General features: G+C 39.3%; 1 protein-coding gene across 2 annotated transcripts in view; it reads right to left on the reverse strand.

Annotated features, from left to right (window-relative positions):
• LOC124601810 (nuclear pore complex protein Nup133) overlaps positions 1 to 18951 on the reverse strand; it is a 131738-nt gene that overhangs the window by 4187 nt on the left and 108600 nt on the right. For both annotated transcript variants that reach the window (XM_047136275.1, XM_047136273.1), the window contains exons 20-21: positions 17586 to 17689; positions 1 to 58 (exon numbers count right to left, since the gene is read on the reverse strand). The exon at positions 1 to 58 is cut by the window's left edge and continues 64 nt beyond it. In XM_047136275.1, the coding sequence (XP_046992231.1) occupies positions 1 to 58; positions 17586 to 17689 (162 nt within the window). The remainder of the gene's footprint in view (positions 59 to 17585; positions 17690 to 18951) is intronic.

The following is an 18951-nucleotide window of genomic DNA, read 5'->3' on the forward strand; positions in this document are numbered from 1 at the left end:
AGTTGTGCCCTTGTCAATCCACTTATCATGTAAAATAGCTCTGCACCAAATACTCTGCCTGTGAGGAAGAAAGTTGGGGTTTAGTGATGAAACATAACATAAATTAACAATTCAAATATTTATAGTCTATAAACAAATTATGTGGTATAACATTTAACTCCAAGAGTCATTCCACATCAAGTCAACATGGTGATTCCATTCCCCATCTCAGATTTGGATGAACTTTGCACAGAAGTGGCCCACATATAGATTAAATACCCAATTTTATTAAAATACATCGAATCATTTTGAAAATACAGCAATGTGGAGTTGTCAAAAACTCCCAGCTGTCATAACTTCATATTGCCATAGTAAAATCTCCTAATAAAGCTAAAATTATGAGAAATGTGTCATTTTGCAGTGTTTTCCATGAGCTTTCCTATGATACACAACACATTACAGGTTTGAGATGAAAATGGTTTTTCAAATTCAAACAAAAATTTATGTTTTTAATTTATCAAAAATCGTAACTTCAAAATTTTCGGAAGCATTATATCTTATATTTCACATTCTTGTTAATTAACTCCATAAGTATGAAAGTTGGTCTCTCATGGAATCACATATTCATAAACTTTCAGAAATATGTATTTCACTAAAAAAATTACAATTTTGTAAAGTTAAAGATTTAAGAGTAAAAACAGATAACATTATTCTTAATGTATCTATGTACACATTCAAATTTACTGTTAACACATGCATTCGAAATGTCACTTGCAAAACCGGATACAAATAGTATCTGTTTTTTATTTTAGAACTTTTTAAATACTTCATTTGTTTTTGAAGTATCATTCCCGAGGAATTTGATATATTCCTCCTGTTTGTATTGCTGAGTTTTTGTGTGTGTTGTGTATTACACTGGGGACCTAGAAATGATGGAGAGGCTTCGTCCCGCTGTTGCCATCAGTGGTTCACAACCCCACAAAGGCCACAGCAGTCCACCCACCCCACTGCCACCCCACACCGAACCCGGGGTTATTGTGCGGTTCGGCCCCCAGAAGAAGGAGAAACAATGCCATGTTGCCTCAATGCCAAAATCTTCTTTACAGAAACATGTTTCCAAAATTATTTTTATTTTTGTATTGGGCTGCAATGACATCCAAAAAGTAGAATATATCTCCTGTAGATCAGTTTGAGGTTTGGTTTTTAAAAACTGAATTCGCTTTTTTTTTTTTTTTTTTTTTTTTTTTTAAACAGTAGACTGCTATGGTGTTACACTGTAGATAGTTAGAAATTATGACACAGCTCATGTGCTCCATTTTCTTCTTTCCATTATAATACACTACAAAGTGGTGTACTGTTACTTGCTCAGTTTAGTAATGTTAACTCTGGGCCTCATCTTGCACCATCACAACAGTGTAATTTTCAGAAAAGTTGCATGTAACAACATATTCACCCTCAGTCAAGATTTCCTTGACTTCATTTACAAAAGGGATTTGCTATTTAGCAACAAAATCATGCAGTATGAATTTAGTCAGTTTTTCATAAAACGATTCAATAAACTTCGACGAGGACTTTTGCACTGTTTCTAAGTTAAATCGGTTTACTGAAACCCAGTGTCAAAAAGTGATATTTTTGACTGCACTATTATCAAATGCATTTTGCAGATTACTTTTCATTGCGTTACTATCAGATTACAGAAGCATTAAAGGAACTTTACATTTTTAGTAGTTCTAGTACAACCATCACCCATGACAATTACATTTTGAGGTTACAACAAATAAATTTATGAAAAAATGAAAAGTTATTTATGGGTAATATTTGCTTACATCTATAAATTTTACAAAAAGTCTTTTTTTAAATAAAATATCTATTTTTCAGATTTTATTAATGTGTGAATGCTTGACAGTCCCACTTTCATATTTAGGGAATTAGTTAACAATAATGTTAAGTGTTATACATAATTTTTTGAAAATTTCTAAAGGTGCACTTTTTGTTAGATTATAACTTTAATTTTCCCTTCAATCTGAAAAACAATTTTCTTATCAAATTCATGCTGTGGTGTATATAATGGAAAAGCTCATGGAAACTGTGGCAAAATTGCACCTCTCCCATATTTTAGTATAATTAAGACAGCTGCTACAGAAATTTGAAATTATGACATTGGGGCATTTTTTGATGATTTTTGACAATTTCACATGACTAGGCCTAAAAAATTTTCTTAATCTACATGCAGATTACCTCTGTGCCAAGCTTCATCAATATCTGAGATGGTGAGTTAAAATTCATATTTAAATTCTTCAGAACCCAGGTAGAAGAAAGAGACATGAGAATTGCCAAAGAAAATAAAAAAAAAAAAAGAAACAACGCATTACAGGCAAATATTAATTAACAGGGCTGAAGTTAAACCAAAATACCCACCTGTAAAGATCTAAATGGAAGAAATGCCATTTAAAGTATAGTAAATAATGTGTACATAACAAAATCCAAAGCAACACAGGTAGGAGAGAGAAAATGTGACTGAATACAAGAAGAAGAGGGGAAAGCAAAGAATGAATATGGGATAAAAAGGTGTTTAGTATTTCTGTTTAGCACTACTCCGACATCTAAGCACAGTACAGCAAGATCTACAAATTATAGAAACCACGCCAAACCATTTGTTGTACAGCAACCTGTGTGTGTGTTTGTTTTACATGTACTAGAAAGAGAGGGAGAGCTCAAAAGCTTGTGTTTACTGTTTTCTATTGCTTGTTTCTGTGCAAGACACACTAATCATCTGCAGGTAAGTGATCTCCATCCAGGAATTTTCATTATTGTTATCTATTTCGGTAGAAACCTTAATGTAAATTTGTTAGGTTATACACATTATTTATTATAGCAAGTGTTTCATGTGGAAGACTCAAACAATGGAAAATCCAAGATGGAATAATGACAATATTATGGAAAGGACAGACTGCTACTCACCATATAGAGAAGATCTGAGTCACAGACAGGCACACAAAAAGACAGCTGTATATGTGAACTTTCAGTCAGAAGAGTTCCTTCAAAAGTAGAAACACACACACACACACACACACACACACACACACACACACAAAAGAAAAACTCACACGCACAGGACCAACATCTCTGTCCATTGATGCCAAACTGCAAGCAACTGCACCTAATGAGAGAAGGAATCTTGTTGGTGAGGGTAAGGAGGAGACTCAGATCTCTGGGGTAGGAAGGAGGAGGGAGAGCAGGATAGCAGGATAGAGGTGGGGAGGGTGTAGTGCTGTTATTGGAAGCATCCAGGGTCAATGTGGGGTTTCTAAATGCAGTCAGGGCATGTGGAGGGGGGGGGGGGGGGGGGGGGGAGGGAGGGCAGCTGGGAAATGGGTGCAGAAAACAAGAGATATAGAGAAGGGGGAAAAGGACTAGGGGGCGAGTTGGTGAAATATAAGGTTGTGCAATGCTGGTATGGGGGCAGGGAAGGAGACAGGTGAGTGAAAGTCAGGGACTAGCGAAGGCTTAGGGCAGGGGGGATACGGGACCATAGGATACATTGCAGGAAGAGTTCTCACCTGTGCAATTGAGAAAAGCTGGTGCTCAAAGAAAGCATCTAGATTGTGCAGACTCTGAAGCAGTTTATTAAAGTGAAGTATACTGTTTTGGGCAGCATTTTCAGCAACTGGATGGCCCAGCTGCCTATTAGCCAGTTTGTCAGTGGCCATTCATGTGGACAGGCAGATTGTTGGTGGTCATGCCCATGCAGAATGCAGCACAATTGTTACAACTTAGTTTGTAGATTACATGACTGCTTTCACAGATGGCCCTGCCTTTGATGGGATAGGTGACGCTTGTGATTGGACAGGAGTAGGGAATTGGAGGATGTATTTGACAGGCCCTGCATTTAGGTCTGTCACAGGGATATGAGCCATGGTGTAAGGGGTTGGGAACAGGGGTGGAGTATGGATGGATAAGGATATTGTGTGGGTTTAGTGCAAAGAATAGCACAGTGGAGGGGTGGAAAGGATAGTGGGTAGAATATTCCTCATTTCAGGACACAACGAGAGAGAGAGAGAGAGAGAGAGAGAGAGAGAGAGAGAGAGAGTCAGAACCCTTGCAGAGAACGTGAACATGATTCATTTGGTTCAGTCCTATGTATCACTGAGTAATGAGAGGAATGCTGCGGTGGAAATGTGGGAGGTGTTAGATGACTAGAGAAACAAGGCGAGGAAGGTTGACTTCTGTACAAAATTCAGAGAGTAATTTTGGCCTGTAAAAGCCTCAGTTATCCTTTGTATATTTGGAAAGGGACTACTCATAACTACAGATGTGATGGCCAGTTGTCAGATTCATACATCTACAAACTGTGCCACAGTGACCCCATTCTGGAAATACAACAGAATTCCAGTGTCTCCTCAGTTCCTTAGGCCCACCAAAGAACATCTCTCTCTCTCTCTCTCTCTCTCTCTCTCTCTCTCTACCTCCCCTCCCCACCCCCACCACTCCTCGCACTCTTCCCTTAGACATGCGTCCTGAAGTCTGTAAGCCCAACCACCTAGTTTGCCCTTGGACAAATACCTTTAGCCCATTACCCATAACCTATCCTCCTACATCAAAGACACCAACCATTTCCTCTACTGACTCTTCACAGTTCCTGTTCCTTTACCAAACAGCACCCTGCTCGTCACTACTGTGTTAGCTCTCTACACTAACATCCCTAATCCCCATGGTCTTGCTGTGATTGGACACTACCTTTCCCAGTGCCTGACTGACTCCTAACCTCTGACCTACTTTCTGGTCATCATGACCAACTACATTGATATAAAAAATAGCCGCAACACCCAAAAATAATTAATGTTAACTAACGATATTTCCAGGATAATTTATCTATGTTGTTGTTGTTGTGGTCTTCAGTCCTGAGACTGGTTTGATGCAGCTCTCCATGCTACTCTATCCTGTGCAAGATTCTTCATCTCCCAGTACCTACTGCAACCTACATCCTTCTGAATCTGCTTAGTGTATTGATCTCTTGGTCTCCCTCTACGATTTTTACCCTCCACGCTGCCCTCCAATGCTAAATTTGTGATCCCTTGATGCCTCAAAACATGTCCTACCAACCGATCCCTTCTTCTAGTCAAGTTGTGCCACAAACTTCTCTTCTCCCCAATCCTATTCAATACCTCCTCATTAGTTACGTGATCTACCCACCTTATCTTCAGCATTCTTCTGTAGCACCACATTTCGAAAGCTTCTATTCTCTTCTTGTCCAAACTGGTTATCGTCCATGTTTCACTTCCATACATGGCTACACTCCATACAAATACTTTCAGAAACGACTTCCTGACACTTAAATCTATACTCGATGTTAACAAATTTCTCTTCTTCAGAAACGCTTTCCTTGCCATTGCCAGTCTACATTTGATATCCTCTATACTTCGACCATCATCGGTTATTTTACTGCCTAAATAGCAAAACTCCTTTACTACTTTAAGTGTCTCATTTCCTAATCTAATCCCCTCAGCATCACCCGATTTAATTTGACTACATTCCATTATCCTCGTTTTGCTTTTGCTGATGTTCATCTTATATCCTCCTTTCAAGACACTGTCCATTCCGTTCAACTGCTCTTCCAAGTCCTTTGCTGTCTCTGACAGAATTACAATGTCATCGGCGAACCTCAAAGTTTTTACTTCTTCTCCATGAATTTTAATACCTACTCCGAATTTTTCTTTTGTTTCCTTTACTGCTTGCTCAATATACAGATTGAATAACATCGGGGAGAGGCTACAACCCTGTATCACTCCTTTCCCAACCACTGCTTCCCTTTCATGCCCCTCGACTCTTATAACTGCCATCTGGTTTCTGTACAAATTATAAATAGCCTTTCGCTCCCTGTATTTTACACCTGCCACCTTCAGAATTTGAGAGTATTGCCTCACGTGTTCCAACATTTCTATGGAATCCAAACTGATCTTCCCCGAGGTCCGCTTCTACCAGTTTTTCCATTCGTCTGTAAAGAATTCGCGTTAGTACTTTGCAGCTGTGACTTATTAAACTGATAGTTCGGTAATTTTCACATCTGTCAACACCTGCTTTCTTTGGGATTGGAATTATTATATTCTTCTTTAAGTCTGTGGGTATTTCGCCTGTCTCATACATCTTGCTCACCAGATGGTAGAGATTTGTCACGACTGGCTCTCCCAAGGCCATCAGTAGTTCTAATGGAATGTTGTCTACTCCCGGGGCCTTGTTTCAACTCAGGTCTTTCAGTGCTCTGTCAAACTCTTCACGCAGTATGTTATCTCCCATTTCTTCTTCATCTACATCCTCTTCCATTTCCATAATATTGTCCTCAAGTACATTGCCCTTGTATAAACCCTCTATATACTCCTTCCGCCTTTCTGCCTTCCCTTCTTTGCTTAGAACTGGTTTGCCATCTGAGCTCTTGATATTCATACAAGTGGTTCTCTTCTCTCCAAAGGTCTCTTTAATTTTCCTGTAGGCAGTATCTATCTTACCCCTAGTGAGATAAGCCTCTACATCCTTACATTTGTCCTCTAGCCATCCCTGCTTAGCCATTTTGCACTTCCTGTCGATCTCATTTTTGAGACGTTTGTATTCCTTTTTGCCTGCTTCATTTACTGCATTTTTATATTTTCTCCTTTTGTCAATTAAATCCAATATTTCTTCTGTTACCCAAGGATTTCTACTAGCCCTCGTCATTTTACCTATTTGATCCTCTGCTGCCTTCACTACTTCATCCCTCAAAGCTACCCATTCTTCTTCTACTGTATTTCTTTCCCCCATTCCTGTCAATTGTTCCCTTATGCTCTCCCTGAAACTCTCTACAACCTCTGGTTCTTTCAGTTTATCCAGGTCCCATCTCCTTAAATTCCCACCTTTTTGCAGTTTCTTTAGTTTCAATCTGCAGTTCATAACCAATAGATTGTGGTCAGAATCCACATCTGCCCCTGGAAATGTCTTACAATTTAAAACCTGGTTCCTAAATCTCTGTCTTACCATTATGTAATCTATCTGATACCTTTTAGTATCTCCAGGATTCTTCCAGGTATACAACCTTCTTTCATGATTCTTGAACCAAGTGTTAGCTATGATTATTAAGTTATGCTCTGTGCAAAATTCTACAAGGCGGCTTCCTCTTTCATTTCTTCCCGCCAATCCATATTCACCTACTATGTTTCCTTCTCTCCCTTTTCCTACTGACGAATTCCAGTCACCCATGACTATTAAATTTTCGTCTCCCTTCACTACCTGAATAATTTCTTTTATCTCGTCATACATTTCATCAATTTCTTCATCATCTGCAGAGCTAGTTGGCATATAAACTTGTACTACTGTAGTAGGCATGGGCTTTGTGTCTATCTTGGCCACAATAATGCCAATGGACACAATTTATCTAAGCAACATATTTAAGTGATGAACACTAAAAGATCATAGGTTAATGTAAGTGACTAATAAGCCACCGCAAATGGGAAATGCTGGTACATTAATAATCATTGTAACTGCCAGAAAGTTGAATGCAAGCAAGCAAATGTGCATGCATTGTGTTGTACAGATGCCAGATGTCAGTCTGTGGTATGGAGCTCCATGCCTGTTGCACTTGGTCAGTCAATACAGGAATGGTTACTGCTTTTTGTGGAAGATGGAGTCGTCGTCCGATAATGTCCCATATGTGCTTTATTGGAGCCAGATCTGGCGCTCAAGCAGGCCAAGGCATCATGTTGACACTCTTTACAGCGTACTGTGTTACAACAGCAGTATATATGCAAATGTTATCCTGTCAGAAAACACCCCCTGGACTGTCGTTCAAGAATGGCAGCACAACAGGTTATATCACCAGATTGATGTACAAAATTGCAATCAGTGAGCATGGGATAACCAGTAGTGCGTTCCTGCTATCACACAAAATTGCACCACACATTGTAAGTCCAGGTGAAGGTCTAGTGTGTCTCGCACAAAGACAGGTTGGTTGCAAGCCCTCAACTGGCCTCCACCTAACTTACATACAGCCATCATTGGGACCAAGATAGAAGCAGCTTTCATCAGAAAACACAACAGATCTCCACCCTGCCCTCCAATGAGCTCTTCCTTGACACCACTGAAGTTGCAAATGGCAATGGTTTGGAATCAGCGGAATGCACATCACACAGCCAGCTTGGAGCTGTCCTTGAAGTAACCACTGTGTAACAGTTCGCAGCTCAAATTGCTGTTGCAGATGCAGAACGATGTGCCAGAGGCATATGCCGAACACAATTATGTTTCCTCTCGGCAGTACCACACAGCCGTCTGGAGCCCGATCTTCTTGTGACTGCATCTGCAAGTCCTATCCTGTCCCCACCATGACTCTGCATGCTCCCACAAGCAGCACTACACCCTCATCACCCCTATCCTGCTATCCTTCCCACTCCCTTCCCCAGCTTCCTCCTTATCCCCACCATTCAGTTTGCTTCTCCCATCAGGCAGGCACAGTTGTTTGCAGTTCGGCCTCAGTGGACACACACACACACACACACACACACACACACACACACACACACACACACACACACAGAGAGAGAGAGAGAGAGAGAGAGAGAGAGAGAGAGAGAGAGAGAGAGAGAGAGAGAAAGAGAGAGAGGGGGAGAGAGGGAGGATTTTTTTTTTTCTCCTCCTATGTCAGGAGGCGGCCTTCTAGCTGAAAGCCGACATGTGCGCTTGCCTGTGACTTTTCATATTTTCTCATTGTGAAACATTCTTACAGAATGTTTTATTTCCTTCAGCATTTAATCTACAACTAGCATTACCTTTGTTGTTGGCTCTCCTTCATAAGACAATTCCAACCAAAAAACTGGTATTTCTCTGTAGCAGGGGAAAATATTGTTTTCCTGTACAGAGAATAAAGACCACGATAACTACCAGTAAATAGGCACTTCACTGAGGCAAGGAAGGGAAGAGCTCTCCCTGACTCTCGAAGAGTCCTTTACATTACATTAATATGCACCATTTAGTTGTTGCTCATCCCTCGAAGGGCAAAATGAAACTGAATTCTAGACCAAAATATTAATTATTGCTATGACTCTTAACTAGTCTTCACACTGTAAAACATATTGCAATACACCCCAACAGATGCTATATCCCTAGCTGGGGCCCAAAAGGATCTCAGACCACTACGGACTTACATTTATTCTTATCTATAGTTCCACTTCACTTAAGGCTAACCAATTACCATTTACATTCTTCCCATTATGATTTTCTAATTAGTTTTTCCTTGTTGCATAACAATTCCCTACAGCTAATAAGAAAAATATATTGTTGTCTATAAAAGTTTCTCAAGAATACTTTCTTAAATCATTTTAATGCCATATGTTTATCCCCTGCCACCCAGTGACCAATCATATTTTAGCATAAAGACATTTCAGTGCCCTAAATTTTGAAATTATTATTTTTTTCCTCTAATCTTTGAACTTAGCCTACCTATCTATACAAGGTCACACACTTTGTGCACTGAACATTCCTTTTATTTTTCCAGTATTTGTGTGGATAATACCATTGTCTTGGTGTGTGACATCCTGATAACCGGAGCCCTGATTTGCAGGTGAAATGAAATGTCGTGTGGCTAGGGCCTACTGGCGGGTAGACCGGTCGCCTGGTGCTAGTCTTTTTAGTTGATACCATTTCGGTGACTTGCCTGTTGATGTTGACGATTTTAACCTTATAGAACCTAAAAGGGGCTAATTTGTACTGAAGGGCTTAAAAGGGGCTAAATAAGATGTTCACAGAAAAAGTAGGGCTAAAGAGAACTTAAGCAGAAAAATATGGGTTAAAAAAAATTCTGCATTAATACCAAGGGAAATCAATAATGTATACTTGCACATTTTAAGATAAGATATATTAAATAATTTATACCATGTACTGAAACCAAAAATGTGTATGGCTCAATGTTGCTAATATTTGTGATTCGATAGTGTGTCAATATGCAGCTGCATCGGGGGAACTTTATGTCTACTTATTTTCATAGTTCGAAAGGTGTAATAGATACAGCCCGCACTGAAATCAACACTGTGTATGATGCACTGATGCTGCATTGTTCCTTTGAGAACATGTTCACACATCACTTTGTTGGGACAAGCCCGGGAGTCTTTATTAAATGCTTGCCAACAACAGAGAGGTCCATTAAAGGAACAAATCAGCCAGGCTTTAGTCTCTTTATTTTTGTAGTTAGGTAAAGTTGTGTGCTGTGTTGAGTCGTACTGAGTATTGCACTTTAAATGTAATTTTGACATGACTAAACGCAAATGATCAAAAATTGGCCTTTTCCGACACTAGCTTGGAGAAGACTCCCATTTCATAACTGATGGCCTAGTAATTTTTTGCTGAGCCAGTGAAAAACAAGTATGTGAACACCTGTTAGTTTATTATTCTTTTTATTTACCAGTCTTGTTCCCTTGGATTTTCAAATAAAAATTTAAAATCAGTTTACTGTCATGCATATGTAATTCAATTGAAGTTGACATTTTACATAATCACATTCTTCACATTTTTTAGTTACTGCATTGTTCTTAGTGTTCGTTTGTTTTACTTTTGGGTAAACCATGATAAAAAGAGATGTTTCCTTCAACACAAAGATTCCGCAGCACAGATTATGAGAAGAAACAAGACTCAAACCTTTAATTTCCTGTAGGACAAATAGTGAAGTGGACAGATTTCACCTTGATTTGAGTGAGGCTTTAGTGTCAGCTAATGTGCCATGGAATGTGCTAAAGAATACTTTTTTTAAGAGCTTATTGGAGAGCATCAATGGCTGCAGTATATCAAGTGAATCATCAACACGCAAAAATGATTTGTACAAGTGTATGAAAAGGCTATTGCTTATACACAGATATCAGTGGCCATTTGGCTTCCAGTCAATGAGACCACTGACAGTTGTGGCAGATTTATAGCAAATTTTGTGGTGGGAAAATTAGATTAAACTGCACCATGGACACTCCACCTACTCCTGTATTAATACATGGAGAAGATGAATCACAATACTGTAGTCGGCAATGTCAGGGATACCCTACACATTCTATGTCCAGGAGAAGATAGGGGAGAGTAATTTTGTGGTGCTGGTGACTGACTGTGCTGCCAATATGTTACAAGTGGAGCAAGACTGAAAGGATGCTATCCCAGTATGAACCATTGCACCCACGGTACACACTGTCTAACAGAGGTAGTCTGAAATAATTTCCCTGAGGTTAACAATATAATTTTCTCTGTTAAGAAAGTATTTCTCAAAGCTCATACCCACATTCACCCCTTTAACAAAACAGCAACAACCATTCTTCTTCCACCTGAATCCACACTTACATATCAGCACACCTGGCTCCTGGCAGCTTTCCATTGTGCTAAACATTATCAGTAAGTCAAAGAGGAAGTAGACATATTTGACTAGTAAATGAGCTTTCCTAGAAAAATTTAAGACAGACCTTAAGAATAACAACAATGCTGCATTCTTGGCATTTGTAAGAGCTCTCTTCCAATATCTACATGTTGCGATTCAACACCTAAAGCTACACCATGCATCACTAAATTACGGAATATTCTTTTGAGGAATCCTGGCTTTGAAGATAAGGAGAAAATGTCTGCCACTATACAAGGGGAAAAATTCAAAGTCAACTGTATTGGGGGGAGGAGGGGGGGGGGGGGGGGCATGATCAAGTGCACCTAAATATGCACCACTGACCTATTGTACTGTATAGAGAACTTCCCCACCTTAAAAAATTCACTGAGAGACAACAGAAGACGTTTCACTTTACAAACATTAGATATGTTATGAAAAATTTCTTGTTAGTTGTAGCATTAGGCCACATATTGTGGTCATACTTATGCACGCAACTGAATGTGGTTTTTATATTGTGTCAGGTGAAAAGAATTTTTCAGTAAAAGACTTTTCATAAAAATGTTATAAAAATATATACGCATTTTTTTCAAGTGTTAATATAAGGAATACTTAACTGCTTATTTTCCAAAAGTACTACAATAACTGCTCCAAAATTACAATAAATTGTGTGTTAGTACCAGTTTTCATTAGAGCTCCATAAAGCCTAAAATAGTTTGTTTAGATCTATAAAGGGCTATAATCTAAAAATACGGGCTCAACTGACAACAACAATAGGTTTCTCATTACAGCTAATTTTTCCCTCCTGATACTATGTTTGCAACTTTTCAGAAGGATTAAATCTGCCACTTGGTACAATACTGACATATGTTCCCCTCTTCCCTTCATTTGATTAAACACACTTTAATGTCAACTTTTTTCACTATCAGTTTCATTCATAGGTCAGTCTACCTATTTCAAGAGTGATTCTCCCTCAGGGCACCACCCTAAAACGTCTGCTGAAGCTAGTTTTTTTTTTTTTTTTTTTTTTTTTTTTTTTTTTTTTTTTTTTCCCCCCTTCCCCTCCCCCCCCCCCCCCCCCCCCCCTGAATGTAGCACTTCATTCAGTACTTTCTCAAAATCGTCAACCATCTGTACCCACTCAGTAGATCTATGGTACATTATGTTCCACAAAGCAGATCCAGTTCACACCTAACACTTCCTATTAGGTTTGCTTTTGGATGATATCTAGAGATTAACATAAGGTTTATATTTTTCTATACTAAAATTCCTTAAATTTCTTTGTAGTAAACTGTGATACAATGTCTGATAAAAATTTTTTAAGCTTACCTGCATTTTTAAAATAATGGTATCTTAGTTTGTATATTATAATATCGGCATTAGCCCTTCTAACACAACAGAATTTTACTAGTTTTGACCAACATTCTAACTTGGCCATGAGGCAATGGACCAAAAAATTTCAGGCCACCAGATCCTAGAGATATTCGGATACTATTGGATAAAATACAGTGTTTTTGCTTAAAGTAAATACTTTAACTTTTTGATCTAAGCTACAAGTTCTCAGTATTTTCTTTGTTGTCCTAAAAATATTCTTAAAATACTAACACTCAATCGTATGTAGAACACACTTTTTATATCCAAAAAGTCCAAATGTACATTGCATGTTAAGAATTCAATACTATTTGTGGGTACACAGAGTGACCACCTATTCAATCTATTATTCTTATGGAATAATATTTCTTTATGTGGCTTTGAGTGATCATTTTCATCAATTACATTACATTATCTATACTATCATTTAATAAATCATCATATCTTGTAAATGAGTTAAATTATTGCATAATCTTTGACAACTGTTTCATATCTATTAATTTTTAAGATGTAAATAGCAAAATGACCTCTTTCTTTCAAATCTTTCTTTCAAATCAAGGTTCGCAGAAGAGCTTCTGTAAAGTTTGGAAGGTAGGAGACGAGGTACTGGCAGAAGTAAAGCTGTGAGTACCGGGCGTGAGTCGTGCTTCGGTAGCTCAGTTGGTAGAGCACTTGCCCGCGAAAGGCAAAGGTCCCGAGTTCGAGTCTCGGTCGGGCACACAGTTTTAATCTGCCAGGAAGTTTCAAATCTTGATTTGTTTGGAAACGTAATGGTAGCTAAGATAAGGCATCAAGCACTACACTGTTTTGTCCTTTTACGTATACTACTGAAAAATTAAATTGTGAAACGGAAAGTTGCTACTCACCATATAGCAGAGATGATGTGTTGCAGATAGGCACAACAAACAGACTGTCACAAATATAGCTTTCGGCCAGAAGGCCAATATTGTTATGCATTCTATCTTGGAGTTTCCAGTGTCTGAGAAAAATTAAATTCTTGTAAGAACAGTGACCACTGAGTAAGTCTACTGTGTACCTATCTACTCCGCACGAGAAAAGATGATGAATTATGACCTGGGTACATGTAAGTCACAGTGCATTATCTTTTCTCTTGTGGAGTAGACAGGTACACAGTAGACTTACTCAGTGGGCACTATTCGCACAATAATTTAATTTGGTTAAGATGGTTTCATTTTCTGATTAAGTACTTTTAACGATTTAGTGACTATAATACTGCACATGCTTCCATTTAAGTAATCCCGTAATTACTCTCATGATGGGTTAGTATTGTACTAGTGAATTCAGTTTGTCAGTGCTCTGTGCTATTATTAGCATCATTCTATCAGTTGAAAAACCTGGCATCTAAGACCATAGTCTGGCATCTGATGCCAAATGAAATGAATATTTGCATTCTGGATGGGACAGTAAGGTGATTTTGCTAAACTTTCACTGATGGCCTCAACCTCCGTTTTACAATCTCAAGTCCATTTTCACTGTGTGTTTTGTTTCAAGAGTGTCAATATGATTTAATATCGTTTTTGCTAAAAACGATCTGTAAAAGCCTATAACTCATAAGTAGGATTTTAATTGTTTCTTATATTTAAGTTCAGGATATAATCATATTGCTTCTAATTGACATGGATCTGGCATAAATCCTTTTGTATTTACACTCCTGGAAATTGAAATAAGAACACCGTGAATTCATTGTCCCAGGAAGGGGAAACTTTATCAACACATTCCTGGGGTCAGATACATCACATGATCACACTGACAGAACCACAGGCACTTAGACACAGGCAACAGAGCATGCACAATGTTGGCACTAGTACAGTGTATATTCACCTTTCGCAGCAATGCAGGCTGCTATTCTCCCATGGAGACGATCGTAGAGATGCTGGATGTAGTCCTGTGGAACGGCTTGCCATGCCATTTCCACCTGGCGCCTCAGTTGGACCAGCGTTCGTGCTGGACGTGCAGACCGCGTGAGACGACGCTTCATCCAGTCCCAAACATGCTCAATGGGGGACAGATCCGGAGATCTTGCTGGCCAGGGTAGTTGACTTACACCTTCTAGAGCACGTTGGGTGGCACGGGATACATGCGGACGTGCATTGTCCTGTTGGAACAGCAAGTTCCCTTGCCGGTCTAGGAATGGTAGAACGATGGGTTCGATGACGGTTTGGATGTACCGTGCACTATTCAGTGTCCCCTCGACGATCACCAGTGGTGTACGGCCAGTGTAGGAGATCGCTCCCCACACCATGATGCCGGGTGTTGGCCCTGTGTGCCTCGGTCGTATGCAGTCCTGATTGTGGCGCTCACCTGCACGGCGCCAAACACGCATACGACCATCATTGGCACCAAGGCAGAAGCGACTCTCATCGCTGAAGACGACACGTCTCCATTCGTCCCTCCATTCACGCCTGTCGCGACACCACTGGAGGCGGGCTGCACGATGTTGGGGCGTGAGCGGAAGACGGCCTAATGGTGTGCGGGACCGTAGCCCAGCTTCATGGAGACGGTTGCGAATGGTCCTCGCCGATACCCCAGGAGCAACAGTGTCCCTAATTTGCTGGGAAGTGGCGGTGCGGTCCCCTACGGCACTGCGCAGGATCCTACGGTCTTGGCGTGCATCCGTGCGTCGCTGCGGTCCGGTCCCAGGTCGACGGGCACGTGCACCTTCAGCCGACCACTGGCGACAACATCGATGTACTGTGGAGACCTCACGCCCCACGTGTTGAGCAATTCGGCGGTACGTCCACCCGGCCTCCCGCATGCCCACTATACGCCCTCGCTCAAAGTCCGTCAACTGCACATACGGTTCATGTCCACGCTGTCGCGGCATGCTACCAGTGTTAAAGACTGCGATGGAGCTCCGTATGCCACGGCAAACTGGCTGACACTGACGGCGGCGGTGCACAAATGCTGCGCAGCTAGCGCCATTCGACGGCCAACACCGCGGTTCCTGGTGTGTCCGCTGTGCCGTGCGTGTGATCATTGCTTGTACAGCCCTCTCGCAGTGTCCGGAGCAAGTATGGTGGGTCTGACACACCGGTGTCAATGTGTTCATTTTTCCATTTCCAGGAGTGTACAATAGGGCCCAAAAACTTCACTTCTCGAACTGGGATTTGGACAACTTCATGGTAATTCTTTGTGAATACATTCTGATTTCTGACTTATCTAGTGTATTACAATCCTCTTCCCAAAATATAGGATTTTATGGCTACATCATATATTTAATATCACTTAACTTTTCTCAAAATCTGACAATCCACAGTACAACAATTAGTAAAATTTCTAGGTGCTATTCCAAGTAAATTTCCTGTGGAGAATCTTATTTTCAATCCGACTTAGAAGTTTTATGTTGACCTTGATACCCACACTGGATATAGCAATGCTACTTAACTAAAAAAACATCTCCGACTAGATTCTAAGATAAAATCAATGACAGGAGTTTGGGATTTGTTCATCAATTAGAAATCAACCGGGAGAAACATTATAGATTGACCGATATCATTTCTCTGTCTTAGATCTGCCAGTAAAATAATACAATTATGGATTTGTTAACTTTCAGTAATAGAACTTTTGAAATGAGGTGCTACAGAAGAATGTTCAAGATTAGATGGGTAGATCATGTAACTAATGAGGAGGTACTCAATAGAATTGGGGAGAAAAGAAATTTGTGGCACAGACTGACTAAAGGAAGGGATAGGTTGATAAGATATATTTGAAACATCAAGGGATCACCAATTTAGTACTGGAGGGAAGAGTGTGTGTGTGTGTGTGTGTGTGTGTGTGTGTGTGTTTGTGTGTTTGTGTGTGTGTGTGTGTGTGTGTGTGTGGGGCGGGGGGTTGCAGTTATACAAAGATGGAGAGTCTTGCACAGGATGGAAAGTTGCATCACACCAGTTTTTGGACTGAAGACCACAACAACATTTTTGTTTCTTCACCAGTTTCCACAATTTTCTTTACCTGAATGCATATTTTGATTGACTACTGTGTGGTGTCAGATAATTTATTAATTAGGTTTCTATGAAGTCTTTCCCAATCAACATATTTCCATACTTTCATGGCTGTTCCCCATTAAACCTGCAAATGCCTTAAACTGCATGCTGATACAATATGTTTCAAGCCTTTTGTGATGATTAGGGGTAAACTCATTGTGCAATTACTTTTAACTTAATATAACAATAACAAATTTCTAATCTTTCCAATAAATTTTAATTGTGATGGTATATGTGCTTATGAATTCCTTCAGCTGTGCTCTGCATCAGAAATAAACACACCAGTAACTCAACACCCAAGTGTGAAAATTTGTTGGCAATGGCATTAGCAACCATCAAGTTCTCCCATGCTTTCAATAGATAGCATTCGAAATAGGCCAATTTGATGCAAGAACTACAGTATCACTTTAAATAAGATTAAGTTTCTCATGAATTCATTGATGCATCTCAGAATCGAATGATGTATCAATATAACGAACAAATCTGCTCCAGGATCCACTCTGTTTATGCTTGATACTTCCCATACTAAATACACAAATAAAGCACTTCACACTTGTCAAAGTGATGGGTAGAAGCAAGTGCTGGTTACTAGAAGTGAACTCTACAATGCAAAGGGAGTGTAGTCTCTTTTTGCCATCTTATTATGTTTTGAAATAATAATTTTTGGTGTAGTTGGTATGAAGCATCTAAGAGATTTATGTATACCAATACAAAGTATCAGAAGATCCATTAGTACATAATATATAACTTAATCTATGAACGTAGCTACACATTTCAATATTTCTATTCAAACACAGCTAACGTTGACTGTGCTAACACTATATAATTGCAAGAAAAAGTAAAGTTAGTTATGCAAGAGAAATATTTACCTTAATTCACTCTTTTCAAATTCATCAGGAATGTAATCAAGTAAGTCCAGGGCCTTTTTAAAGTCATATTCTTGTATCATATGATTCTCTTCACTTATGTACAACTGAAATGAAAAAAGGCTTCTTAGAAAGCAAAACAAAAATCAGAAAATTTACTTATGAAAGATCATAAAATTATGAAGCCATCAAAAACCTTTTCTAGCTGCAATCAATGATTGTTCACCCATCCTCTTTCTTATGTGTGTCACAACTTGTTTACTTTTAAACTTGATCACTGTTTCAGTGTTTTCCTATTTGTCAATGACAATATTTTTTTATACCTCAAATCTCAAAAAGGATAACACAGTTCTGAACAAATGTTAGTATTACAAAATTCAGTGGCAAGAATGTATGTTCAGTATAAATGAAACATGATGGTAACTGACTGAAGTATTTATAGATATCTTAGATTTGATGGAATTTCACACTTTCTACAGAATGTTCAGTTTAAAAAAATCTACTGACATGATGGATCTATCAGACACTTGTACATCTTTAATCAGCAAAATATAACAACACGTCCCACAAGGTACTTGTCACTCTAACATATTATTATTACTCATATTGGAAGAATGAGACTGTGATGCAAATATAACTGTATTTTCATGATGCAGTGATGTGTATCATTAGGGACCAGAAAATGTAGCATCTATTTTTGACAAAATTTGCATTTTTTTTTGTTCGCAAATGATCAGACACAAATTTAAAAGTTTGTTACGCTACATTTTTTTCATCTTTTTCTTCCAAAATGGTCTTTATTTTCATTGTTTTGCTGTATTCAAGCATTCAAAAATGATTGTTCCGTGGAAAAGCAGCAGTAGTATTCACCAGTGAACTGAATGTGTCTCCAATTTAAGGTGTTTCTGGACATTATTTTTCTTTACCTGTCCGATTCGATGATTACAAAATCTGCAGACCATTAATGTCGACTTTCGTGGGCATTCATACTCTGTGCAACCCATGCTGGACGATGCTTCAGATAGAACTGACAAGGCCGTTAGCGTAGGAGTAGAACTGAACGTCTGGTAACACTATTTTAACACTGAAGGAAGAATTTCAGCACAAGCGAAAAATGTTACAGAGTAGTGCAGAGTACAGGCACTATTGGCTTAGTGATAGATGGCCATAAGTGTAAACAAACTAGAATTTGGACCACCAATGGGGAGAGGAACGGTGTGGGGAAACAAGTCCCATCTCCCTTTCACTGGGCAGCAGCCTACAGCAGAACCGATACACTGTCACAGGGATTGTCGATCCCTTCTGGTGTGGTAAGGATTTAATCGAAATCTGTGATGGACCAGGATTAGTCACTTCACTTATTTCAGAA

Source organism: Schistocerca americana, chromosome 1 (genome assembly GCF_021461395.2).
Source record: "Schistocerca americana isolate TAMUIC-IGC-003095 chromosome 1, iqSchAmer2.1, whole genome shotgun sequence".
NCBI classification, from domain to species: Eukaryota; Metazoa; Arthropoda; class Insecta; order Orthoptera; family Acrididae; genus Schistocerca; species Schistocerca americana.